At 45.1% G+C, this 26,961-nt stretch overlaps 1 protein-coding gene and 1 long non-coding RNA gene across 5 annotated transcripts in view; one reads left to right on the forward strand and one right to left on the reverse strand.

Annotated features, from left to right (window-relative positions):
- The window catches only part of LOC309515173 (adenylate cyclase type 1-like), a 239,820-nt gene that overhangs the window by 138,649 nt on the left and 74,210 nt on the right, over positions 1-26,961 (forward strand). For all 3 annotated transcript variants that reach the window (XR_014212333.1, XM_082192762.1, XM_082192763.1), the window contains 2 exons: positions 15,768-15,879; positions 23,956-24,083. Coding sequence is in view for 2 of the 3 variants with exons in the window: in XM_082192762.1 (XP_082048888.1) it covers positions 15,768-15,879; positions 23,956-24,083 (240 nt within the window). In the remaining variant the exon portion in view is untranslated. The remainder of the gene's footprint in view (positions 1-15,767; positions 15,880-23,955; positions 24,084-26,961) is intronic.
- LOC309515264 overlaps positions 1-26,961 on the reverse strand; it is a 94,132-nt gene that overhangs the window by 12,152 nt on the left and 55,019 nt on the right. The window lies entirely within an intron of this gene.

A 26,961-nucleotide genomic window follows, 5' to 3' on the forward strand; every position in this document is an offset into this window, starting at 1 on the left:
AAAGGGTTTTCTTGTGTGTGTGTGTTTCTTTGTGGCTGGTTAGCTGTTTTCCCTGTGTAAAGGTCAGAGGGGGCAGGGTTTCTGTTGAGGCAGGGGATTAGCTGTGGGAGAGCTTATCAGAGTCTGAAGGGCAGCAGTTGAAGAAGGAGCAAAAGGGTTTTCTTGTGTGTGTGTGGTGTGTGTGTGTGTGTTTCTTTGTGGCTGGTTAGCTGTTTTCCCTGTGTAAAGGTCAGAGGGGGCAGGGTTTCTGTTGAGGCAGGGGATTAGCTGTGGGAGGAGCTTATCAGAGTCTGAAGGGCAGCAGTTGAAGAAGGAGTAAAAAGGGTTTTCTTGTGTGTGTGTGTGTGTGTGTGTTTCTTTGTGGCTGGTTAGCTGTTTTCCCTGTGTAAAGGTCAGAGGGGGCAGGGTTTCTGTTGAGGCAGGGGATTAGCTGTGGGAGGAGCTTATCAGAGTCTGAAGGGCAGCAGTTGAAGAAGGAGCAAAAAGGGTTTTCTTTTGTGTGTGTGTGTGTGTGTGTGTGTGTGTTTCTTTGTGGCTGGTTAGCTGTTTTCCCTGTGTAAAGGTCAGAGGGGGCAGGGTTTCTGTTGAGGCAGGGGATTAGCTGTGGGAGGAGCTTATCAGAGTCTGAAGGGCAGCAGTTGAAGAAGGAGCAAAAAGGGTTTTCTTTGTGTGTGTGTGTGTGTGTGTGTTTCTTTGTGGCTGGTTAGCTGTTTTCCCTGTGTAAAGGTCAGAGGGGGCAGGGTTTCTGTTGAGGCAGGGGATTAGCTGTGGGAGGAGCTTATCAGAGTCTGAAGGGCAGCAGTTGAAGAAGGAGCAAAAAGGGTTTTCTTGTGTGTGTGTGTGTGTGTTTCTTTGTGGCTGGTTAGCTGTTTTCCCTGTGTAAAGGTCAGAGGGGGCAGGGTTTCTGTTGAGGCAGGGGATTAGCTGTGGGAGGAGCTTATCAGAGTCTGAAGGGCAGCAGTTGAAGAAGGAGCAAAAAGGGTTTTCTTGTGTGTGTGTGTGTGTGTGTTTCTTTGTGGCTGGTTAGCTGTTTTCCCTGTGTAAAGGTCAGAGGGGGCAGGGTTTCTGTTGAGGCAGGGGATTAGCTGTGGGAGGAGCTTATCAGAGTCTGAAGGGCAGCAGTTGAAGAAGGAGCAAAAAGGGTTTTCTTGTGTGTGTGTGTGTGTGTGTTTCTTTGTGGCTGGTTAGCTGTTTTCCCTGTGTAAAGGTCAGAGGGGGCAGGGTTTCTGTTGAGGCAGGGGATTAGCTGTGGGAGGAGCTTATCAGAGTCTGAAGGGCAGCAGTTGAAGAAGGAGCAAAAAGGGTTTTCTTGTGTGTGTGTGTGTGTGTGTGTTTCTTTGTGGCTGGTTAGCTGTTTTCCCTGTGTAAAGGTCAGAGGGGGCAGGGTTTCTGTTGAGGCAGGGGATTAGCTGTGGGAGGAGCTTATCAGAGTCTGAAGGGCAGCAGTTGAAGAAGGAGCAAAAAGGGTTTTCTTGTGTGTGTGTGTGTGTGTGTGTGTTTCTTTGTGGCTGGTTAGCTGTTTTCCCTGTGTAAAGGTCAGAGGGGGCAGGGTTTCTGTTGAGGCAGGGATTAGCTGTGGGAGGAGCTTATCAGAGTCTGAAGGGCAGCAGTTGAAGAAGGAGCAAAAAGGGTTTTCTTGTGTGTGTGTGTTTCTTTGTGGCTGGTTAGCTGTTTTCCCTGTGTAAAGGTCAGAGGGGGCAGGGTTTCTGTTGAGGCAGGGGATTAGCTGTGGGAGGAGCTTATCAGAGTCTGAAGGGCAGCAGTTGAAGAAGGAGCAAAAAGGGTTTTCTTGTGTGTGTGTGTGTGTGTGTGTTTCTTTGTGGCTGGTTAGCTGTTTTCCCTGTGTAAAGGTCAGAGGGGGCAGGGTTTCTGTTGAGGCAGGGGATTAGCTGTGGGAGGAGCTTATCAGAGTCTGAAGGGCAGCAGTTGAAGAAGGAGCAAAAAGGGTTTTCTTGTGTGTGTGTGTGTGTTTCTTTGTGGCTGGTTAGCTGTTTTCCCTGTGTAAAGGTCAGAGGGGGCAGGGTTTCTGTTGAGGCAGGGGATTAGCTGTGGGAGGAGCTTATCAGAGTCTGAAGGGCAGCAGTTGAAGAAGGAGCAAAAAGGGTTTTCTTGTGTGTGTGTGTTTCTTTGTGGCTGGTTAGCTGTTTTCCCTGTGTAAAGGTCAGAGGGGGCAGGGTTTCTGTTGAGGCAGGGGATTAGCTGTGGGAGGAGCTTATCAGAGTCTGAAGGGCAGCAGTTGAAGAAGGAGCAAAAAGGGTTTTCTTGTGTGTGTGTGTTTCTTTGTGGCTGGTTAGCTGTTTTCCCTGTGTAAAGGTCAGAGGGGGCAGGGTTTCTGTTGAGGCAGGGGATTAGCTGTGGGAGGAGCTTATCAGAGTCTGAAGGGCAGCAGTTGAAGAAGGAGCAAAAAGGGTTTTCTTGTGTGTGTGTGTGTTTCTTTGTGGCTGGTTAGCTGTTTTCCCTGTGTAAAGGTCAGAGGGGGCAGGGTTTCTGTTGAGGCAGGGGATTAGCTGTGGGAGGAGCTTATCAGAGTCTGAAGGGCAGCAGTTGAAGAAGGAGCAAAAAGGGTTTTCTTGTGTGTGTGTGTGTGTGTGTGTGTTTTCTTTGTGGCTGGTTAGCTGTTTTCCCTGTGTAAAGGTCAGAGGGGGCAGGGTTTCTGTTGAGGCAGGGGATTAGCTGTGGGAGGAGCTTATCAGAGTCTGAAGGGCAGCAGTTGAAGAAGGAGCAAAAAGGGTTTTCTTGTGTGTGTGTGTGTTTCTTTGTGGCTGGTTAGCTGTTTTCCCTGTGTAAAGGTCAGAGGGGGCAGGGTTTCTGTTGAGGCAGGGGATTAGCTGTGGGAGGAGCTTATCAGAGTCTGAAGGGCAGCAGTTGAAGAAGGAGCAAAAAGGGTTTTCTTGTGTGTGTGTGTGTGTGTGTGTGTGTGTGTTTCTTTGTGGCTGGTTAGCTGTTTTCCCTGTGTAAAGGTCAGAGGGGGCAGGGTTTCTGTTGAGGCAGGGGATTAGCTGTGGGAGGAGCTTATCAGAGTCTGAAGGGCAGCAGTTGAAGAAGGAGCAAAAAGGGTTTTCTTGTGTGTGTGTGTGTGTGTGTGTGTGTTTCTTTGTGGCTGGTTAGCTGTTTTCCCTGTGTAAAGGTCAGAGGGGGCAGGGTTTCTGTTGAGGCAGGGGATTAGCTGTGGGAGGAGCTTATCAGAGTCTGAAGGGCAGCAGTTGAAGAAGGAGCAAAAAGGGTTTTCTTTGTGTGTGTGTGTGTGTTTCTTTGTGGCTGGTTAGCTGTTTTCCCTGTGTAAAGGTCAGAGGGGGCAGGGTTTCTGTTGAGGCAGGGGATTAGCTGTGGGAGGAGCTTATCAGAGTCTGAAGGGCAGCAGTTGAAGAAGGAGCAAAAAGGGTTTTCTTGTGTGTGTGTGTGTGTGTGTGTTTCTTTGTGGCTGGTTAGCTGTTTTCCCTGTGTAAAGGTCAGAGGGGGCAGGGTTTCTGTTGAGGCAGGGGATTAGCTGTGGGAGGAGCTTATCAGAGTCTGAAGGGCAGCAGTTGAAGAAGGAGCAAAAAGGGTTTTCTTGTGTGTGTGTGTGTTTCTTTGTGGCTGGTTAGCTGTTTTCCCTGTGTAAAGGTCAGAGGGGGCAGGGTTTCTGTTGAGGCAGGGGATTAGCTGTGGGAGGAGCTTATCAGAGTCTGAAGGGCAGCAGTTGAAGAAGGAGCAAAAAGGGTTTTCTTGTGTGTGTGTGTTTCTTTGTGGCTGGTTAGCTGTTTTCCCTGTGTAAAGGTCAGAGGGGGCAGGGTTTCTGTTGAGGCAGGGGATTAGCTGTGGGAGGAGCTTATCAGAGTCTGAAGGGCAGCAGTTGAAGAAGGAGCAAAAAGGGTTTTCTTGTGTGTGTGTGTATCTTTGTGGCTGGTTAGCTGTTTTCCCTGTGTAAAGGTCAGAGGGGGCAGGGTTTCTGTTGAGGCAGGGGATTAGCTGTGGGAGGAGCTTATCAGAGTCTGAAGGGCAGCAGTTGAAGAAGGAGCAAAAAGGGTTTGTGTGTGTGTGTGTGTGTGTGTGTGTGTTTCTTTGTGGCTGGTTAGCTGTTTTCCCTGTGTAAAGAAAGGTCAGAGGGGGCAGGGTTTCTGTTGAGGCAGGGGATTAGCTGTGGGAGGAGCTTATCAGAGTCTGAAGGGCAGCAGTTGAAGAAGGAGCAAAAAGGGTTTTCTTGTGTGTGTGTGTGTGTGTGTGTGTGTGTGTGTGTTCTTTGTGGCTGGTTAGCTGTTTTCCCTGTGTAAAGAAAGGTCAGAGGGGGCAGGGTTTCTGTTGAGGCAGGGAATTAGCTGTGGGAGGAGCTTATCAGAGTCTGAAGGGCAGCAGTTGAAGAAGGAGCAAAAAGGGTTTACTTGTGTGTGTGTGTGTGTTTCTTTGTGGCTGGTTAGCTGTTTTCCCTGTGTAAAGGTCAGAGGGGGCAGGGTTTCTGTTGAGGCAGGGGATTAGCTGTGGGAGGAGCTTATCAGAGTCTGAAGGGCAGCAGTTGAAGAAGGAGCAAAAAGGGTTTTCTTGTGTGTGTGTGTGTGTGTGTTTCTTTGTGGCTGGTTAGCTGTTTTCCCTGTGTAAAGGTCAGAGGGGGCAGGGTTTCTGTTGAGGCAGGGGATTAGCTGTGGGAGGAGCTTATCAGAGTCTGAAGGGCAGCAGTTGAAGAAGGAGCAAAAAGGGTTTTCTTGTGTGTGTGTGTGTTTGTTTCTTTGTGGCTGGTTAGCTGTTTTCCCTGTGTAAAGGTCAGAGGGGGCAGGGTTTCTGTTGAGGCAGGGGATTAGCTGTGGGAGGAGCTTATCAGAGTCTGAAGGGCAGCAGTTGAAGAAGGAGCAAAAAGGGTTTTCTTGTGTGTGTGTGTGTGTGTTTCTTTGTGGCTGGTTAGCTGTTTTCCCTGTGTAAAGGTCAGAGGGGGCAGGGTTTCTGTTGAGGCAGGGGATTAGCTGTGGGAGGAGCTTATCAGAGTCTGAAGGGCAGCAGTTGAAGAAGGAGCAAAAAGGGTTTTCTTGTGTGTGTGTGTGTGTGTGTGTGTTTCTTTGTGGCTGGTTAGCTGTTTTCCCTGTGTAAAGGTCAGAGGGGGCAGGGTTTCTGTTGAGGCAGGGGATTAGCTGTGGGAGGAGCTTATCAGAGTCTGAAGGGCAGCAGTTGAAGAAGGAGCAAAAAGGGTTTTCTTGTGTGTGTGTGTGTGTGTGTGTTTCTTTGTGGCTGGTTAGCTGTTTTCCCTGTGTAAAGAAAGGTCAGAGGGGGCAGGGTTTCTGTTGAGGCAGGGGATTAGCTGTGGGAGGAGCTTATCAGAGTCTGAAGGGCAGCAGTTGAAGAAGGAGCAAAAAGGGTTTTCTTGTGTGTGTGTGTTTCTTTGTGGCTGGTTAGCTGTTTTCCCTGTGTAAAGAAAGGTCAGAGGGGGCAGGGTTTCTGTTGAGGCAGGGGATTAGCTGTGGGAGGAGCTTATCAGAGTCTGAAGGGCAGCAGTTGAAGAAGGAGCAAAAAGGGTTTTCTTGTGTGTGTGTGTGTGTGTGTGTGTTTCTTTGTGGCTGGTTAGCTGTTTTCCCTGTGTAAAGGTCAGAGGGGGCAGGGTTTCTGTTGAGGCAGGGGATTAGCTGTGGGAGGAGCTTATCAGAGTCTGAAGGGCAGCAGTTGAAGAAGGAGCAAAAAGGGTTTTCTTGTGTGTGTGTGTGTGTGTTTCTTTGTGGCTGGTTAGCTGTTTTCCCTGTGTAAAGGTCAGAGGGGGCAGGGTTTCTGTTGAGGCAGGGGATTAGCTGTGGGAGGAGCTTATCAGAGTCTGAAGGGCAGCAGTTGAAGAAGGAGCAAAAAGGGTTTTCTTGTGTGTGTGTGTGTGTGTGTGTGTGTTTCTTTGTGGCTGGTTAGCTGTTTTCCCTGTGTAAAGGTCAGAGGGGGCAGGGTTTCTGTTGAGGCAGGGGATTAGCTGTGGGAGGAGCTTATCAGAGTCTGAAGGGCAGCAGTTGAAGAAGGAGCAAAAAGGGTTTTCTTGTTTGTGTGTGTGTGTTTCTTTGTGGCTGGTTAGCTGTTTTCCCTGTGTAAAGGTCAGAGGGGGCAGGGTTTCTGTTGAGGCAGGGGATTAGCTGTGGGAGGAGCTTATCAGAGTCTGAAGGGCAGCAGTTGAAGAAGGAGCAAAAAGGGTTTTCTTGTGTGTGTGTGTTTCTTTGTGGCTGGTTAGCTGTTTTCCCTGTGTAAAGGTCAGAGGGGGCAGGGTTTCTGTTGAGGCAGGGGATTAGCTGTGGGAGGAGCTTATCAGAGTCTGAAGGGCAGCAGTTGAAGAAGGAGCAAAAAGGGTTTTCTTGTGTGTGTGTGTGTGTGTGTGTGTGTGTGTGTGTGTTTCTTTGTGGCTGGTTAGCTGTTTTCCCTGTGTAAAGGTCAGAGGGGGCAGGGTTTCTGTTGAGGCAGGGGATTAGCTGTGGGAGGAGCTTATCAGAGTCTGAAGGGCAGCAGTTGAAGAAGGAGCAAAAAGGGTTTTCTTGTGTGTGTGTGTGTGTTTCTTTGTGGCTGGTTAGCTGTTTTCCCTGTGTAAAGGTCAGAGGGGGCAGGGTTTCTGTTGAGGCAGGGGATTAGCTGTGGGAGGAGCTTATCAGAGTCTGAAGGGCAGCAGTTGAAGAAGGAGCAAAAAGGGTTTTCTTGTGTGTGTGTGTTTCTTTGTGGCTGGTTAGCTGTTTTCCCTGTGTAAAGGTCAGAGGGGGCAGGGTTTCTGTTGAGGCAGGGGATTAGCTGTGGGAGGAGCTTATCAGAGTCTGAAGGGCAGCTGTTGAAGAAGGAGCAAAAAGGGTTTTCTTGTGTGTGTGTGTTTCTTTGTGGCTGGTTAGCTGTTTTCCCTGTGTAAAGGTCAGAGGGGGCAGGGTTTCTGTTGAGGCAGGGGATTAGCTGTGGGAGGAGCTTATCAGAGTCTGAAGGGCAGCAGTTGAAGAAGGAGCAAAAAGGGTTTTCTTGTGTGTGTGTGTGTGTGTGTGTTTCTTTGTGGCTGGTTAGCTGTTTTCCCTGTGTAAAGGTCAGAGGGGGCAGGGTTTCTGTTGAGGCAGGGGATTAGCTGTGGGAGGAGCTTATCAAGTCTGAAGGGCAGCAGTTGAAGAAGGAGCAAAAAGGGTTTTCTTGTGTGTGTGTGTGTGTGTGTGTGTGTTTCTTTGTGGCTGGTTAGCTGTTTTCCCTGTGTAAAGGTCAGAGGGGGCAGGGTTTCTGTTGAGGCAGGGGATTAGTGGAAGTGAACAGCTGGCTTCGCAAATGGTGTAAACAGGAACGGTTTGGATTCTTAGATCACGGACTGCAGTTTCTTGAAGATGGACTTCTGGCAAGTGATGGGCTGCACCTCACAACGGTTGGGAGAAATGTTTTTGCCAAAAATCTCAGAAACCTCATCAGGAGGGCTTTAAACTGACTAATGTGGGGGAGGGAGACAGTGCTCCTGAAGGTAGGAGTCTATCAATTAATGAAGATGATCATCCAAATGTCATAGACCAAATGGAGCAAACAGCACGCGGACCTAGTGGAGGGAGGAAAAAATCCTTAAATAAGAGACACGGGGGAATGATTAATGGACTTCAATGTCTGTACACTAATGCGCAAAGCATGGGAAATAAACAAGATGAGCTTGAGCTCTTGGTACAGCAAACTAAATATGACATAATAGGCATCACTGAAACCTGGTGGGATAAGTCCCACGATTGGAATGTAATAATGGAGGGATACAATCTATTTCAGAGAAATAGACCAGACAAGAAAGGAGGAGGAGTGGCGTTATATGTCAGGGATGTGTATACCTGTGAAGAGATCCAAGATTTAGAACCTCAAAGCCAAAGTGAGAGCATTTGGGTCAAAATTAAGGGAGAGAAGAATAACAGTGACCTCATTGTGGGAGTTTACTATAGATCCCCAAGCCAAACGGAGGACATAGATGATGCCTTCCTGGAACAGATGGCCAAGCATGCAAAAGGAAGGGAGATAGTAGTAATGGGGGACTTCAATTACCCGGATATTTGTTGGACGTCAAACTCAGCCAAGAGCATAAGGTCAAACAGATTCCTCACTGGCCTTGCAGACAACTTCATTGTCCAGAAAGTGGGAGAAGCAACAAGAGGAACAGCCATTTTAGACCTGGTCCTAACCAATGTTGATGACCTGGTTAGTGGGGTAGATGTGGAAGGATCATTAGGCGCGAGTGATCATGCTCTTCTGAAGTTTACTATACAGCGGACAGTAGCAGCCAAGCATACTAGGACTCAATTTCTTGACTTTAAGAAAGCCGACTTCATAAAACTTAGGGAAGTGCTGGGTGAGATCCCATGGACAGCAATACTAAAAGGAAAGGGAGTTCATGATGGCTGGGAGTTTGTTAAGACGGAGATAGTAAAAGCACAACGTCAGGCAATACCAATGAGACGAAAACATGGAAGGTGCCTAAAGAAACCAGGGTGGCTATCTAAAGAACTTTTAACTGAATTAAGATTAAAAAAGGATGTGTACAAAAAATGGAAAAGGGGGGAAACCACCAAAGAGGAATTCAAACAAATAGCCAGCACGTGTAGACACAAAGTCAGAAAAGCTAAAGCACAGAATGAACTCAGGCTTGCTAGAGAGGTTAAAAGCAACAAAAAAGGCTTTTATGGGTATGTTCGTAGCAAAAGGAAGAACAAAGAAACAGTGGGGGCACTCAGAGGAGAAGATGGTGAAATGCAAACAGGGGACACAGAAAGGGCTGAACTCCTCAATGCCTTCTTTGCCTCAGTCTTCTCCGATAAAGAAGACAATACCCGACCTGAAGAATTTGAAGCAAATGATTCAGCAAAGGAAACACAGCCCAGAATAACTAAGGAGATAGTACAAGAATATTTGGCTAGATTAGATGTATTCAAGTCTCCAGGGCCAGATGAACTGCATCCAAGAGTATTAAAAGAACTGGCAGATGTGATCTCAGAACCACTGGCAGTCATCTTTGAGAATTCCTGGAGAACAGGCGAAGTCCCGGCAGACTGGAGGAGGGCAAATGTTGTTCCTATTTTCAAAAAGGGGAAAAGAGAGGACCCAAATAATTACCGCCCAGTCAGTCTGACATCAATAGCAGGGAAGATTCTGGAGCAGATCATTAAGCAAACAGTCTGTGAGCACCTAGAAAGGAATGCTGTGATCACCAATAGTCAGCATGGATTTCTGAAAAATAAGTCATGTCAGACTAACCTGATCTCGTTTTTTGACAGAATTACAAGCCTGGTAGATGAAGGGAACGCAGTGGATGTAGCCTACCTTGATTTCAGCAAAGCATTTGACAAGGTGCCCCATGATATTCTTGTAAAGAAGCTGGTAAAATGCGGTCTTGACTATGCTACCACTCAGTGGATTTGTAACTGGCTGACTGACCGAACCCAAAGGGTGCTCATCAATGGTTCCTCTTCATCCTGGAGAAGAGTGACTAGTGGGGTGCCACAGGGTTCTGTCTTGGGCCCGGTCTTATTCAACATCTTTATCAACGACTTGGATGATGGACTCAAGGGCATCCTGATCAAATTTGCAGATGACACCAAACTGGGAGGGGTGGCTAACACCCCAGAGGACAGGATCACACTTCAAAACGACCTTGACAGATTAGAGAACTGGGCAAAAACAAACAAGATGAATTTTAACAGGGAGAAATGTAAAGTATTGCACTTGGGCAAAAAAAATGAGAGGCACAAATACAAGATGGGTGACACCTGGCTTGAGAGCAGTACATGTGAAAAGGATCTAGGAGTCTTGGTTGACCACAAACTTGACATGAGCCAACAGTGTGACGCGGCAGCTAAAAAAGCCAATGCAATTCTGGGCTGCATCAATAGGAGTATAGCATCTAGATCAAGGGAAGTAATAGTGCCACTGTATTCAGCTCTGGTCAGACCACACCTGGAGTACTGTGTCCAGTTCTGGGCACCACAATTCAAGAAGGACACTGACAAACTGGAACGTGTCCAGAAGAGGGCAACCAAAATGGTCAAAGGCCTGGAAACGATGACTTATGAGGAACGGCTAAGGGAGCTGGGCATGTTTAGCCTGGAGAAGAGGAGGTTAAGGGGTGATATGATAGCCATGTTCAAATATATAAAAGGATGTCACATAGAGGAGGGAGAAAGGTTGTTTTCTACTGCTCCAGAGAAGCGGACACGGAGCAATGGATCCAAACTACAAGAAAGAAGATTCCACCTAAACATTAGGAAGAACTTCCTGACAGTAAGAGCTGTTCGACAGTGGAATTTGCTGCCAAGGAGTGTGGTGGAGTCTCCTACTTTGGAGGTCTTTAAGCAGAGGCTTGACAACCATATGTCAGGAGTGCTCTGATGGTGTTTCCTGCTTGGCAGGGGGTTGGACTCGATGGCCCTTGTGGTCTCTTCCAACTCTATGATTCTAAGATTCTATGATTCTATGATTCTATGACTGGACAAATCGTGTTGAATTCCTTTCTCAGTCAGAAAAGCTTCAAACTGCTGAGAAGTGAATTCTCCCCCGCGATCTGTGAAAATAGTTTTTATCTTCTTACCATGCACATTTTCCAACCAAGCACAGAATTCCTTGAACCTTGGAAAAGCCTCTGATTTCTGCTTGAGATTGTACACGTAAATATACCTGGAAAATGCATCAATGAGAACCATGAAGAACCTATTTCCACCCAAAGAGGGCGATAGTGGACCAACCAAATCAGCATGAACTATCTGGTATGGTTCTGTAGCTTGCCTACTAGACACCTTACCTTTCGCAGCCATTTTCACCTTGTTTGCTGCGCATGCTTTGCACTTCATGTGGTACCTGCAGGGTTTAATAGTCATACCTTCAACCAAGGCAGGCATTTTAGATACTGCCTCAAAATGCAAATGACCAAATTTCCTGTGAAAATCATGAATACATCCTGCATGCAAACTTTTGTTAGAACCTGCAATGCAACAAGTATCATTCTGCACAACATCATCATAATACAAAACAAACAAACGATCAACACATTCAGCATGCAATACATAATCGTCTTTCTTTGTGATGGTGCATTTCTTGTTCTTGAAGGAAACGTCAATGTTCCGTTCATTCAGCTGCATCACACTTAGAAGATTGTGTGTGGCATCTGGAACATAAAGTACATCCTGTATCGATAAGTCCAAACTGTGAAGAACAACAGTTCCGTAGCCTTGACTGGGGATCGTGTGGTCATCCGCCTGGTGAATCGCACCTTCCTGCAGTGTAAAAGACACGAACAGTCTCTTATCGTTGCACATGTGGTGGGTAGCTGCTGAATCAACAACGAAGAAAGATCTAGACGTCTTCTGGACCTTTGCCACCTTTGGAGTGAAGCGTGAGACCATTGCCTTGTGCTGCGTTGTCCTGGACACTGGACCTTTGCCTTTGCTTTGGCCTTTTCCACGTGATGAACTTCCGCTGCGCTGCTCTGTCTTGGCCCTGGGATATTTGCATTCCCTCTTCATATGGCCTAGACGTCCACACGAGTAGCATTTCACTGCCTTCAAAGCTTTGGCGCCCTCTGGTGGTTCCACTGCACTCTGGGATGACGTCTGTGAAGACTCCCCCTCATCCATGCAGCTAGCACCCCGGCGATCTGCTTCATTCTGGATCACGGCAGTAACATAGGCTACTGTGAGCTGAGCAGTTGGTTGAACAGCAATCTGAGTGGCAACGGACTCCCAACTTGGACCCAAAGAATGTAGTATCTTGAAGGAATACACAGCCTCTGGAAAGTTGAGTCCTCTCTGTTGCAACTCATGTCTCAGATTCTGCATCTCCATCAGATGTTTACGCACATCTCCACCTTCAGCAAGAGCCATGCCATGCAGCTTGGCATAATAGTACATTGAGGAACCAGCTTCTGTCCTCAAGTGCGCCTCTCTTAAAGTGTTCCAAATTTCTCTGGCTGTGGTCTTTCCACGCAACAGACAGAGCTCTTCTGGGGATACTATCAACGTAAGCGTTCCCCGTGCTTTTGAATCCTTAGCATTCCATTCAGCTGTAATTGGAGCTGGGGGGTTGTCTGTAATAACATTGAACAGACCTTCTTTCCGCAGAACAGCCTCTGCATAAAGCACCCACTCCGTGTAATTTCTCTTATTGAGCTTAGGAATCCCAAAAGCTTCAACCAGCTTTGCATTAGCCATCTCTGCTGCTTTAAACGAGCTGCGTCACAGTACAGCTTCCAAAAGCACTTGTAAAAAGTACTTTCGCTTTTCCAGCCATCAAGCCTGTGAGCTTGTGCCTTAAACTGTATTGCGGCAAAACGGCTTTAAAAGTACAAAGTCCAGCCATAAAGCCATAAACTAGAAACTGGCAGGCTGCCCGGAGCATGAGCACATACCTTCATCAATCAAACTTGACGCGCAGAGCAGATAACGCGATCCGTTCCTCTGTACCTCTGCCGGCATTCCGACTCGGCCTCTGGAGTCTTTATTCCTCAGTTTGATTTACGTCTTTCTGGGCCCGGAACCAAAATGTTGAAATTGCAGAGTCCTTTGCACAACGGAATGATGAACAGTACGTGCCACATGCTTAAAGTTGCTTTATTTTCAGTTCAAAGTGGAGAAATTACAAACATGCATCTTGCCTCTGCGGGAGCAGAGAAGCAACCGTCCTTCTCCTCGGAATGAAGAACACCGAGAGAAGTGAAAAACAGGAAACCAGTGTACGTCACATCCAGCTTCCCATTCCCGTGGGAAAACCCAACAGTACTCTGACTGTGGAATGTAAACATTGTCTTGTGACAAGCACTTCGCTGCACAGTGAAGAGAGCAGAAACCAACATTACTTACCTTGATCTAGATGCTATACTCCTATTGATGCAGCCCAGAATTGCACTGGATTTTTTAGCTGCCGCGTCACACTGAAATCTCCCTCACATTATTTCCCCCTATGTGCCTCCTGCCTCATGTTTATGAGGTGAGCATTTATCTGTATGGAACACCAATGGGGTAAAATTGCCTGGAGGAAGGATTACAGTAAAAGTGGCAGGAAGAAATGAAGTTGCTGCATATGACACCCCTGCCTGGTCTTGCCTACAGAGGTGGCTGGCTAGTGCTAAACATAGCTGCATTATAATGTGTACTTAGGCCCTTAGTCTGCAAGTCCGGCTCCTCTATTTCAAAGTGTCCTTCAGGATGGTATGCAACTTATCCCTGCTGCAAGGTGCTCTGATGTTCAGCACTGCAGGACAGCCTTGTGCTGGCTTCTGGTTCTGCACTGCCTTAATGGAGGCAGCCCCCATGACAGCGGGAGAGAGTAGGCGATGGAGAAACCAGGATGATTGAGGGTAATTATCCTTTCAAATTCCCCCCAGGGATGGCATATGGGCTTCACTTGCAGTTCATTTCAGTACCTGGCTTTCACTTTGGCATGGAATGCAGGGGCCAGGGAAGCATTGAGTGCAAAAGCACTTTGCCTGCCGAAAACCTTCCAATGCGCCATTAAGAAGCAGAGGTTCTCCTGTTAATTAGAGCTTAATTGGACTAAAGTGCAGGTGTGTGCTAGAAGAGATGAGATCACAAACTGTGGAACAAACCAACTGCAAGGATTTTAAGGTTTGAATTTGAGATAAGACTTCATTCGGTGCAAAAGATGATGGGGTGGGGAGCCTACGGTTTGTTTATTTAAAGTTTTTCTCTCTACAGTTATGATTCGGCAACTCTCCCCTGAATGTTAGTTCAAATTATACTTGTATAAATGAGGATGGAAGAAATTGGATTAAAAATATGGATGATAACATCAAAAGGAACTGTGTGTGTAAAAAAGGGGGAAAGGGAGGGAAGCTCTATTTTGCAAAAGTTTTACAATGGAATCATAGAGCTGACACTTCACCATGCTTTATTATCTACAAGGTGAATTGAATAACGCTAAGAGGACTTGGAATTTAATTTAATTGGAAGGATAATTGGCCATATATCTCCACCTGGAAGGATGAAAGGAGTCTATGAGCTGCCAAGGAACTGATAAGGTTCTATATTGAGTCATCTGCAATATATCCGACTCTTCTTCCCAGGCGAGGGGGGGAAATAGTGACAACAGTTTATTTACCAAGGCAGAGCAACTTTTGCATCTGTTGTTAAAGTTCTCGGTGCAAAACAATGAAGCACAGGACAGAGCGATGGAGAAACTTCTGGAACAACAATGGGATATTATCTCCACCCAAGGCACGATGGATAGCAGTAACAAACAGGGGAAAGAAAGACATAACATCTTACAAGGACAGAAAGAAACACTACGGACAGAATAATTGCCGCACACAGGAAGAACAAGGATATAGTTTGAGACCCTCACTTGAAGTTTCATAAATCATTTAGTGTGTCAACACAAATAGAAGTTATTAATACTGCAGTTGTTGTATAAGGGATTATTATTATAACTAGAATGTAATTGAAACTAATAAGATTTTGGACCGCAGAAATAAAGAGAACCAGAAAGCCATCAAATCTAGCATCTGGGGGGCCACTTTAAATAAATTATATAATTTGGTATTTAAATGATTGGTATTAATAATTGTATTATAAACTGGCATTGTTATAATGAGGCCGATTGGAATGTAATTGAAAACTAATTAAAATTTATCGGGGGGGGGAGGACAGCCTCGTGCTGACACACTCTCTGATCAGGGAGATCTGATCAGATCTTGCTCATTAACTGAACAGCTGTGGCTCACTTGTCCCTCAAGGAAGAGGCAGGACAAGACCTGGCGGAGAGGAGGGAGCCTATGAGGCAAAAACAGAGAACTGTGTGTGAGGGGTATGCTCAAGGAGGCAGATTTGGATTGACGTTCAGACTGTAAACTAGTTTGAAGTTTAAAGCCCAATTTTCAAAGTATCCTTTTAATGCAAACCCTTTTCGCTTTAGATGAGAGCAGGTTGGTGAGAGTTGAGGGCATTTGTATGCTTCTAGTTTGGGAAGCCCCCTTTCGCTGCTGTCGTTAGAAGACTGGGAATGTGATTTGGCACCCAAGTTATAAGCAATGGCTACGTAATAACCTCTGTCTTAATGAAACCTCTGTTTGTCCCATGGCCAGAAGGCCCTGATCCAAGTGGTTTCCCTCTTGCCCTGCTCCTTTCCTAGTTAGTCTGAGATGAGGCATGGCAAGCTTGTTCGGCTCTGTTTTTGGAATTAACCAAGGGACAGGAAAGTAGGCTGCAGCCCAGGACCAGGACAGACCTCTGTCACTGTATATCTGTGTATGCTACAGGTAACACATAGAATCATAGAATCATAGAATCATAGAGTTGGAAGAGACCACAAGGGCCATCGAGTCCAACCCCCTGCCAAGCAGGAAACACCATCAGAGCACTCCTGACATATGGTTGTCAAGCCTCTGCTTAAAGACCTCCAAAGAAGGAGACTCCACCACACTCCTTGGCAGCAAATTCCACTGTCAAACAGCTCTTACTGTCAGGAAGTTCTTCCTAATGTTTAGGTGGAATCTTCTTTCTTGTAGTTTGGATCCATTGCTCCGTGAAGCAGTAATTTGCACCAACTGGTTTGCCACCATGAGGCAGTCTGCCGTCCTTCCTGGACTTCAGACAGCTCCCTCCAGCCCACTCAGCACAGGCAGAAGGAGAGATAATGGGAGCAATAGTGAAAACATATGGAGGACACCAGGTTGAGAGAGGCTGCTCTGGGCCATTGCATGGGTCTGCCCCAATGTAAAGTCATTGAAGACTGAAAATTAAGTAAAGTGATTTTTGTTGTTACTTAGCCTTACATTTCACCTGCAATCCTTCCAAAAATATGTTGGGATAAGCACTGCTAATGCCTCTGCATTTCCTTTATTCTCTTTGTAGCATATTGTTTGCAGACATTGTGGGATTCACCAGCTTGGCATCGCAATGCACTGCTCAAGAATTGGTGAAGCTTCTGAATGAACTCTTTGGGAAGTTTGATGAATTGGCTACCGTAAGCATGTACTTTTTCGTTTTAAAAATTATTTTGAATTGATTTTTTAACAATGTGGTTTGTGTGTATGTCAGAGATTATGCACATCTAAGGCATGAAATAGACTGATTGCTAATCTAGTTCCCACAATAAGGCCCATGAATCACCACACATCCCTGAGGTTTCTGTGAAATCATTTATAGTTTTGGATTTCAGCAACAGAGTGGTAAGAAAGTGGTAAGAAAAAGAAACTAGAGCTGGCATTTTACGAGTAATTCATCACCAACCGTTTCATCATCACTAGTCTCAGACAGAGTAGAGCTGCCATTAATGGGATTTCAAAGGCGGAATTGATATCTGTTGGGAAATTCCAAAAGGCAGCATTTTGTCTTGGATCTTAGGCAAGTCAATTGAAAAATCATGGTTTGGGGGCATTATTGTAAAAAAAAATGAAAATAGAAAACAACTTTGGGGGTGTCCTGGTTTTGAAATACGGCAACTGGATCTGCCTGTCCTCCCATCAGCTGCCCCAGCTTGCCTCTTGAGGTGCGTCCCTCACCAAGTCTTAGGAGACTGCAAGTTAGGCTGCCTGGTAGAGTTTAAGGTTGGGAACTGGGTGAAGTAATATTTGCCAGTTCTGTATTCACCACCTCATGAATGGAAGATGAAAATCACAAGACGCTACCATTTGTGTCCACTTTTTCAGTTTATTTCATCTTCAAGGATAATATGACTTTTTAACTTGGCTGTTAATGACTGTTTGCTTAATGAATTATTTCCAGCTATAGTACTGAACCTGGTAGTTGCCAAGTTAGGCCATCCACAGCATCTATGTTTCTCTAAATATAGCCACGTTTTCCACATAAAGAAATATTATGCCTGCAGGACAAGCTTGGTAAAATACTTCATAGGGGTACTGTAATGTTGTGCAGCTGCGTGTGTGTGACCAGATAAAGGAGAAGCATTCTGTTCCTGTAACAGTAGTGTAGAAGCAAGGATTTCAGCAAGTCTGGATTTTCTCATCTCCGCATGATGGTCCCTTCCAACTCTACGAGGATTCTATGAATTCCTTGTTGTGTGTTCAGCACACAGTGGGGGTGTAGTATGTGGGAGTAATGAATCGCGCAAGCTCAAGTGGATTTCTAGTGACCTCATTCTGCATTGGTTGCAGTGCATGGAGTTTGGCAAGGTGTAGAGCCAAGAGCCAGTCATCAGGCAGCACAATTACTGGCCAGTGTCATCATCCCCATCAAAGTACTGGAATAACATTGTGAGAAGTTGCATGATTTCCCAGCCCTCTACAGCATGAATAACAGTGGGTGTTTGCTATAGACTGCCAAGCCAAACTGAAGATTTGGATGAAGCCTTCTTAGAGCAGATTACCAAACATGCAAAAAGGAGAGAAATAGAAGTCATGGGAGACTTCACCTTCTCCAATATCTGTTGGAACTCAAACTCTGCCAAAAATGTAAGGTCCAACAAATTCATTCATTGCCTCACTGACAATTTCATTGCCCAGAAGGTGGAAGAAGTAGACACCCACAGTAAGGTCACTGTTGTTTCTCTCTCCTACAATTTTTACCCATATACTCTCAATCTGCTTTCCATGCTCATAAATTTCGTCACAAGTGTACACATCCTTTACGTACATAAAATGCTACTCCTCCTCCCTTCATGTTTGGTCTATTCTTTTTGAACAGGTTATACCCCTCAATTCCTACATTCCATTCATGAGTCTCATCCCACTAGGTTTCAATAATACCTACCAGGTCATATTTGTCATCCTGTACTAAAAGCTCCAATTCGTCTTGCTTGTCTCTGTGCATTTAGAGAAAACTGAAACCATGAGTCATTCCCTCTAACTGCTTTCTTCCTCAAAATAATAATAAAAAAATCCTTCCAGTAGCACCTTAAAGACCAACTAAGTTAGTTCTTGGTATGAGCTTTCGTGTGCATGCACACTTCTTCAGATACACACGAAAGCTCATACCAAGAACTAACTTAGTTGGTCTTTAAGGTGCTACTGGAAGGAATTTTTTTATTTTGACTATGGCAGACCAACACGGCTACCTACCTGTAACTGCTTTCTTCCTGTAATTTCTTGCCCTTTAGCATGTATCTGGAATACCACCTCAGTTTACTGTGCATCAGTGAAGCTACTATCCCCAGTACCAGGTGTTCTTCTGTTGCTTGTAATGTTGTCTCCCTCCCCCTCAAGATCTAGTATAAAACTCGGCCAAGGTTTTGAAAATGGTATAGGTGCAATATATTCTGAACAAAAGGCTAAATTAATTGTAAATAATGTGGTGACGGAAGAATTTAAGATAGAAAAAGGGACACGACAGGGGTGCCCAATCTCCCCATTGCTTTTTATATCGGTCCTGGAGGTTCTGCTAAATATGATTAGAAGGGACCGGTTGGTTAAAGGTATACAGGTCGGAGCCAAACAGTACAAACTAAGAGCATTTGCAGATGATTTAGTATTGACGCTACAGGAGCCAGAATCTAGTACTAAAAGAGTTTTAGAACTGATTCAAGAATTTGGTCAAGTGGCAGGTTTTAAATTGAATAAGTTAAAAACTAAGGTTTTAGAGAAAAATTTAACACCGATTGAAAGAGATAGGTTTCAGAATGAGACAGGATTGACTGTGGTAAAGAAAGTGAAATATTTGGGGATTAACATGACAGCCAAAAATGGGAACTTATTTAAAGACAACTATGAAAAATGCTGGGTCGAAGTGAAAAAAGATTTAGAAATCTGGTCAAACTTGAAGCTTTCACTGCTGGGTCATATTGCTGTGATAAAGATGAATGTATTGCCAAGAATGTTGTTTCTGTTTCAAACATTGCAAATTGTGGACAAAATGGATTGCTTCAAGAAGTGGCAGAGAGATATTTCTAGATTTGTCTGGCAGGGCAAGAAGCCCAGAATAAAATTTAAGATATTAACAGATGCAAAGGAAAGGGGTGGATTTGCACTGCCAGACCTTAAACTTTACTATGAATCAGCAGCCTTTTGCTGGTTGCTGGTTGAAAACACAGACATTTTAGACTTAGAAGGTTTTAACAATGTATTTGGATGGCATGCATATTTATGGTATGATAAGGTCAAAGCACATAAAGCATTCAAAAACCATATTGTCAGGAAAGCATTGTTTAATGTCTGGGTAAGATATAAAGACTTATTGGAAAATAAAACCCCAAGGTGGTTGTCACCAATGGAAGCAAAAGCTCAGAAAAGGCTCAATGTGGAGGCCAAATGGCCGACATATTGGGAAATTTTGGAACAAGAAGGAGACAAATTGAAATTGCAGAGTTTCGAAAAATTAAAAAACAAAGTGAGAGATTGGCTTCATTATTATCAGATAATGGAGGCATATAATTTGGACAAGAAAATCGGCTTCCAGGTGGAAAAGTCAAAATTAGAAACAGAACTGTTAGAACCCAAAACTAAGAATCTGTCAAGAATGTATAACTTGCTGTTGAAATGGAATACTCAGGATGAAACGGTGAAATCTGCTATGATTAAATGGGCACAAGATGTTGGACATAATATTATGTTTGCTGACTGGGAACAGTTATGGACCACAGGTATGAAGTTACGGCATGTAATACCTTAAGAGAGAATATTATGAAAATGATATACAGGTGGTACATGACCCCAGTCAAGCTTGCAAAAATCTATCATTTGCCCGATAACAAATGTTGGAAATGTAAAGAAACGGAAGGTACATTCTTTCACCTTTGGTGGACGTGCCCAAAGATTAAGGCTTTCTGTGAAATGATATATAATGAACTGAAAAAGGTATTTAAATATACCTTCCTGAAGAAACCAGAGGCCTTTCTCCTGGGCATTGTCGGCCAACTGGTGCTAAAGAAGGACAGAACTTTTTTTATGTATGCTACAACAGCAGCAAGAATACTCATTGCAAAGTATTGGAAGACACAAGATTTACCCACTCTGGAAGAATGGCAGATGAAGGTGATCGACTACATGGAATTGGCAGAAATGACTGGCAGAATCCGAGACCAGTTGGTGAAAGAAGACTGGAAGAAATTTAAAGACTATTTACAGAAATATTGTAAAATTAAAGAATGTTAAAAGGATGCTGGATGGGGTTTCTAGCTGTAATGCTTTAGGAGATATGAAAAAAAAGGTTTATAAATGGGTAAAAGCTTAATGGTAAGGATTTGCTGAACTAACAAATTGAAGTGGAATACAAAGAAGGGAGGTATGAGGAGGTCTGGGGAAATAAGCGTAAGGAAGATATGTTATGGAAAATTATTTGTTTTTTAACTGTTTTTATGTTGTATTTTGTTTCTTTTTATTTTTTTTATTGTTATATTTTAAAAAAACTTTAATAAATATCTTTTGAAGAAAAAAAAAAGATCTAGTATAAAACTCTTCCTGATTAGGTTCATGAGACTCTTAGCAAACACATTCTTGCCAACCGCTGTGAGATGCAGCCCATCTCTCACCAGAAGTCCTTCTTCAAGGAAGTGGAGACTGTGTTGCAAGAAACCAAACCCTTCCTTAACAGCCAGTGGTATTCCTCAACTATTTTCCTCTCTCTTCCTGGGCCACGACCTTCAATGGGAAGGAGTGATGAAAAGACTACCTGTGCCCCAAGTCTCTTCAGCTTCCTACCAGATTAATGTCTCATTCTTTTCTCTTCCTACTCCTGTGAACCTTCAACACATGCATACCTGCAAATTTCATCTTAGTAGCTAAATTAAAGGTTACGATCATGTACTGTATTTTTCCGTGTATAAGACTAGGTTTTTTTCCTAAAAAACTATGTCAAAAATCAGGGGGCTTCTTATATGTGGGGCCATGAGTCCCCCAAAAGTCTTATACATGGGGGCATCTTATAGACTGAAAAATGCGGTACCTCTTTAGAGTTTTGCTTAAATCTTGTTCCTTGCAATCCATTGTAACAATTTGAATAATTCCCCATTTCCATGCTCATTTTCCTTTTATGTGCTCTGAAACCATGAGATTGTATCCACAAGAGAGTAATTAAAGCTACACAGATGTGCTGAGTTATTTCATTTGTTATTTGAAGACTTTGCTGCTGTTGCTCTGCTAGTGAGTATTGGGGAGGACCGCTCCCCCTTGAAGCCCATTTTCCACCTTTGGCCTGGGGGAGGCCCCATACTCACCACCACAGCTTATAAGACTCCAAGGAGGCCTCAGGTGTGGGGGGTGGGATGGATGTTTAGTCGGGTTTGGGAATTTGTTTAATTTTGGTATGTTTGTAACTTTTACTGTTTTGGTTTTTTTTTATTTTTTTATTTTTTGTATAGGTTTTAATTTGATTTTAAGGGGAGGGGTCAAGGCTGCCTGGGAGTGGGTCCCAGCCAACAAAATGGCTGGGGCAGGTTCCACGGGGGGGGGGGGGATGCACTGGGACAACCAATCTCAGTGATCACGGGTAGGAGGAGGAGTTATGCTAAGACCAGATGATGTCATTCCCGAGGAGGCAGGTTTAGTCGTTGTTTGAAGACTATCCCTGCCTCCGGGTCTGGTCTTGACCAGACGGATACTGGAATCAGCAAGGGAGACCCACATGACCTGAAGGTACTGCTGTGCAATGCCAGGTCAAGGATTCATAAGACCACTGCCACCCATGACTTGATCGTGGATGGAGGACTTGACCGGGCATGTGTAACAGAGACTTGGTTGGATGAAGCAGATGGGCCTGTCCTTGCCGCTGCTTGTCCACCAGGTTTCTCTTACGCACAGCAACCCAGGCCTTGTGGGCGGGGAGGGGAGTTGCAGTTATTTTTAGGAAGTCATTAGTTTGCACCAGGCATCCTATTGGGAAGACCCAGTTTTCTGAGTGCATGTTCTGGAAGCTGGGCAATAGGGGCAGTACAGGATTCCTTTTAGTGTACAGACCTCCCTGCTGCACCAAGGATTCCCTGGCCAAGCTGATTCAGGTTGTGGCAGATATTCTCCTGGAGACACCTAATTTGGTTGTCCTGGGGGATTTTAACATCCACGCCAACATGACCTTACAAGGGGCTGCTCAGGACTTTGTGGAAAGCATGGCCTCCATGGGGCTATGCCTGAATAAGTCTGGCCCAACTCATAGCTGCAGACATGCCTTAGACCTGGTGTTCACCTCTATGGATGTTGGTGAGCTGACACTAAGTAAAAGTGAAACAAAAGAAGTGCCATGGTCAGATCACTTCCTGGTGCAACTGGACTTCTCTGCAACTGTTCTCCTCTGCAGGGAGGTGGGACTGATTCGGATGGTCCACCCCTGCCACTTAATGGATCCAAATGGTTTCCAGAGAGTGGTAGGGGATACTTTATCCCATGTTAATGGCCTTCCAGATGATTCCCTGGGGGCCCACTGGAATGTGGAGTTAACCAGGGCTATTGACTTTTTGGCTCTGAAGCTCCCTTTCCAATTGCATGGAGCCTGGACAGTCCTGTGGTTTTCCATGGATCTGAGGGCAATGAAACAATTGCTGAGACAGTTAGAGTGCCAGTGGTGGATAACTCATTCTGAAGCTGACCGGACACTGGTTAAAGCTCAATGCCGAGTCTACCAAGTGGCGATAGCGACAGCAAAGAAGATTTTCTTCACCGCCTCTGTTGCATCCACGGAAAATAGCAGCAGGAGACTCTTTCAAGTGGTTCACAATTTAGCGGAACCATCTGCTCCATTGGGGTCCAGTACGGGCCACATGATCTCCTGCAATGATTTTGCAAAGTTTTTTGCAGATAAATTCACTCAGATTTGGTAAAAGGTAGACTCTACCGTAGGAGCAGGGCTGGGGCAGGAGAGTGCTAGAATCCTGTCTAGTCAAGTTGCGTGGGATCAATTCCAATCTGTTACCTCCGAGGATGTGGACAGGCTTCTTGGACGAGTGAAACCAACCACTTGTCTGCTTGATCCTTGCCCATCCTGGCTTATAGAAGCTAGCCAGGAAGGGCTGGGCAATGGGCTTCGTGGGGTGGTGAATGCTTATCTCTGTAAGGGAGCCTTCCCTGACCTGCTGAAAGAGGCGGTTATCAAAACGCTTCTTAGAAAACCATCTTTAGACGTGTCCAATATGGCCAACTATCGCCCAGTCTCAAATCTTCCATTCTTGGGCAAGGTGATTGATTGATTGAGTGAGTGGTTGCTGAAGAACTCCAGGCACACCTGGAAAAATATATGCTACTTAGTTCAATGCATGGTATCAGCAATGAGAAAACACAACTATTGTATGCCGTGTTGGAGAAAGACGTTAGAACTGCCCTGAAAAACATGTGGACTTGCAGTGAGAAACAAATTGTTGCAAATGCAATTATTCCAGACTTTACATTGCTGCATACAGAAAAATTGTATTGTCATTGCTATACTTGCAAAGTGAGCCTAAAGGGAAGAGGTTTTGTTCTATTCCTCCTCAATTCTTGTAGAAAAATAGAGGAGTGTTGGAATAGCCCCATACTCCAAAAAGAGCAGCAGCCAAAGTTTCTGTGTACATATACTTTGCTCTAGACAGCTCACAATTTAAATTTCAACCAAAGGGAAATTAAGGAGGAAGAGAAAGGGAAGGCAAACATAAATCCTAAAATTCTTAGGATGAATATGCACAGGTGCCGGTACCCGTATGACACTGCAGTTCTGTGCAGTGCATATGAAAACGTATGTGGAACCTGTCTGATAGTTTCAGTTGTAATTGAGCTCTAATGTGTTAAGCCAAAGGCTGCACATATCAGGGGGGTTGTGATACAGCTATGGGAGTAGTACAGTGGTACCTTGGGTTACATACGCTTCAGGTTACATACGCTTCAGTTTACAGACTCCGCTAACCCAGAAATAGTACCTCGGGTTAAGAACTTTGCTTCAGGATGAGAACAGAAATCATGTGGCGGCGGCACAGTGGCAGCAGGAGGCCCCATTAGCTAAAGTGGTGCTTCAGGTTAAGAACAGTTTCAGGTTAAGAACAGACCTCCAGAACGAATTAAGTTCTTAACCCGAGGTACCACTGTATTAGAGAACATGTTATGCAGAAGTGTAGAGACATGTACTGCCACAGTAAAAACTTCTCTCTCTCTCTCTCTCTCTCTCTCTCTCTCTCTCTCTCTCTCTCTAGGAAAATCATTGCAGAAGGATAAAAATCTTAGGGGACTGTTACTACTGTGTGTCAGGACTGACCCAGCCCAAAACAGATCATGCCCACTGCTGTGTGGAAATGGGATTGGATATGATTGACACCATCACGTAAGTTCTTCATGGGCTTGCATCCTTCCATAGCAGGAGTGGCTCAACTTTTTTGGCCCAAGGCTCACATTGTTTCATAGCAAGCAGTCCAGGGGTAGCATGGCAGTGGTGAGTGTGGTCACCCCACACTCCCACACATACCAGAACACACATGGTCCTTTTCAGGGTCTCCCGGAGGTGAATGAAAAGTTCCTTCTCCACAATCAACAGCTGATACAGCAGAGCTGGGAGCTGCTCCCATTCAGACGCCATGGGAAACTATAGTTTGGGACAGTGATGATCTCTCCTCCTGGCCTGCCTCCCCCCGCAGTAGCATCTCCTTATTTACTGATGTTGGTCCAGAGGAAAGTAGTCACTCTCTGAGATGCCGTTTCTGCATGCCTACCCTAAGACCAAGAAGCAGCAGGGATCAAAGGAGCTTCAAAAATGTTCAGTAACAACACACAAGCACCCATGCCCAAGCCAATTCTAACTGGATTAAGGAGGAAGCAACACCCATCCAAGGAGGAAGGAGAGCTTCCAAACCTTTTAAAGAAATGGGTCATATATGCTACATCCTTTCCTATTTACAGGAATGTGAACAACTATCTTCCAGATTCAGGCAGGTAGCCATGTTGGTCTGATGCAGCAGACATATATATAAAAATAAAAAAAATTGTCCAGTAACACAAATGCTCATGCCAAGAACAAACTTAGTTGGTCTGATGGTGGTTCCTGCTTGGCAGCGGGTTGGACTCGATGGCCCTTGTGGTCTATTCCAACTCTATGACTCTATGATTCTATGGTCTCTAAGGTGCTACCGGACAATTTTTTATATTTTTTAAATATATTTCAACTATCTTCCAGTTTGGAATAAAAATGCTTGGAGTCAGAGCTTCAAATGTGACTCCTCATTGAGGAAAAGTCTTTTACTACTCCCCATAACAAAGTGAGCAAATTTAGGAGGGTGGTGGATGACTTGACCACATCTGGTTTGAGAGACTGTCTATTGAATATCTCCAATCACTTCTGGGAGCTCAGGTGGAGCAGCACAGTTCTGAGACACTGCATTTCTGTCCTCTCCAGAGATGCTTGTGTCATTGGGAACATCTCATGGTGCATCTGAAGATCTATGGGTCAGAGATGTCTGCAACCTCCAGCCAGAGGAGACCAGGAATCTCATGTGGCAATATGGACTTTCGCTGATTGTTAGGCTGTGAAGACTAATATTGTGAGCAATTTCCTATCCACTGCTCCATGTGGGTGTTCAGGTTTCACCAGAACTCAAGGAGTCAGACTCTGACTTTGGTGTGTTACTCTCTTTGATGAGGCAATTGCAAAAGTTTCTGCCTGCTACCTTGTAGGAAGGACAGTGTTTGGGCCAATCATGAATAAACCATTTTAGACAGAATATTAAAAACATGATAAAACATCAAACATTAAAATCTTCCCTAAACAGGGCTGCCTTCAGATGGAACACTACCTTAAAATGCCCACTGGAATAAGAAAGTCCTTGCCATATACCTGAAGGAGAGTGTCTGTCTGATCCCAATCAAGAGACAGGTCCATGCCTGGGCCCACAACCCTACACGCACAGCTTCTAGTTGGAGGACCACCAACAGAGACACCCTCAAAGATCTCAGCAATTGGGCAGGGATAAAGGGGCTCAGGTGGTACTATCATGGAGCCAGGTTTCTGACCTGGTACCACATGGGCAGACAGTTGTTTGTCCCTATCAACTGTTTAGGTGCAGCACAAGGGTAGCCCCACATAAAGTGCATTGCAGTAATCGAGTCTTGAAACGTTGTGGCCATCCTAAAAAGATTAAAAAATAACACAAAGTTTAATCTTCATTACTACGTGGTCCACATCCAAGGAATTAAAAATAAGTCGGGTGTTTTGGCCTCATAGTATTGCATACATTGAAGCTTTTACCCTTGTGGGGAACAGAAAGGGGAAAGATGATAACATAGAATCATAGAATCATAGAGTTGGAAGAGACCACAAGGGCCATCGAGTCCAACCCCCTGCCAAGCAGGAAACACCATCAGAGCATATGGTTGTCAAGCCTCTGCTTAAAGACCTCCAAAGTAGGAGACTCCACCACACTCCTTGGCAGCAAATTCCACTGTCGAACAGCTCTTACTGTCAGGAAGTTCTTCCTAATGTTTAGGTGGAATCTTCTTTCTTGTAGTTTGGATCCATTGCTCCGTGTCCGCTTCTCTGGAGCAGCAGAAAACAACCTTCCTCCTCTATGTGACATCCTTTTATATATTTGAACATGGCTATCATATCACCCCTTAACCTCCTCTTCTCCAGGCTAAACATGCCCAGCTCCCTTAGCCGTTCCTCATAAGGCATCGTTTCCAGGCCTTTGACCATTTTGGTTGCCCTCCTCTGGACACGTTCCAGTTTGTCAGTGTCCTTCTTGAATTGTGGTGCCCAGAACTGGACACAGTACTCCAGGTGAGGTCTGACCAGAGCAGAATACAGTGGCACTATTACTTCCCTTGATCTAGATGCTATACTCCTATTGATGCAGCCCAGAATTGCATTGGCTTTTTTAGCTGCCGCGTCACACTGTTGGCTCATGTCAAGTTTGTGGTCAACCAAGACTCCTAGATCCTTTTCACATGTACTGCTCTCAAGCCAGGTGTCCCCCATCTTGTATTTGTGCCTCTCTCTTTTTTTTTGCCCAAGTGCAATACTTTACATTTCTCCCTGTTAAAGTTCATCTTGTTTGTTTTGGCCCAGTTCTCTAATCTGTCAAGGTCGTTTTGAAGTGTGATCCTGTCCTCTGGGGTATTAGCCACCCCTCCCAGTTTGGTGTCATCTGCAAATTTGATCAGGATGTCCTTGAGTCCATCATCCAAGTCGTTGATAAAGATGTTGAATAAGA

This window comes from Podarcis vaucheri, assembly GCF_965113315.1.
Source record: "Podarcis vaucheri genome assembly, chromosome: 12".
NCBI lineage: Eukaryota > Metazoa > Chordata > Lepidosauria > Squamata > Lacertidae > Podarcis > Podarcis vaucheri.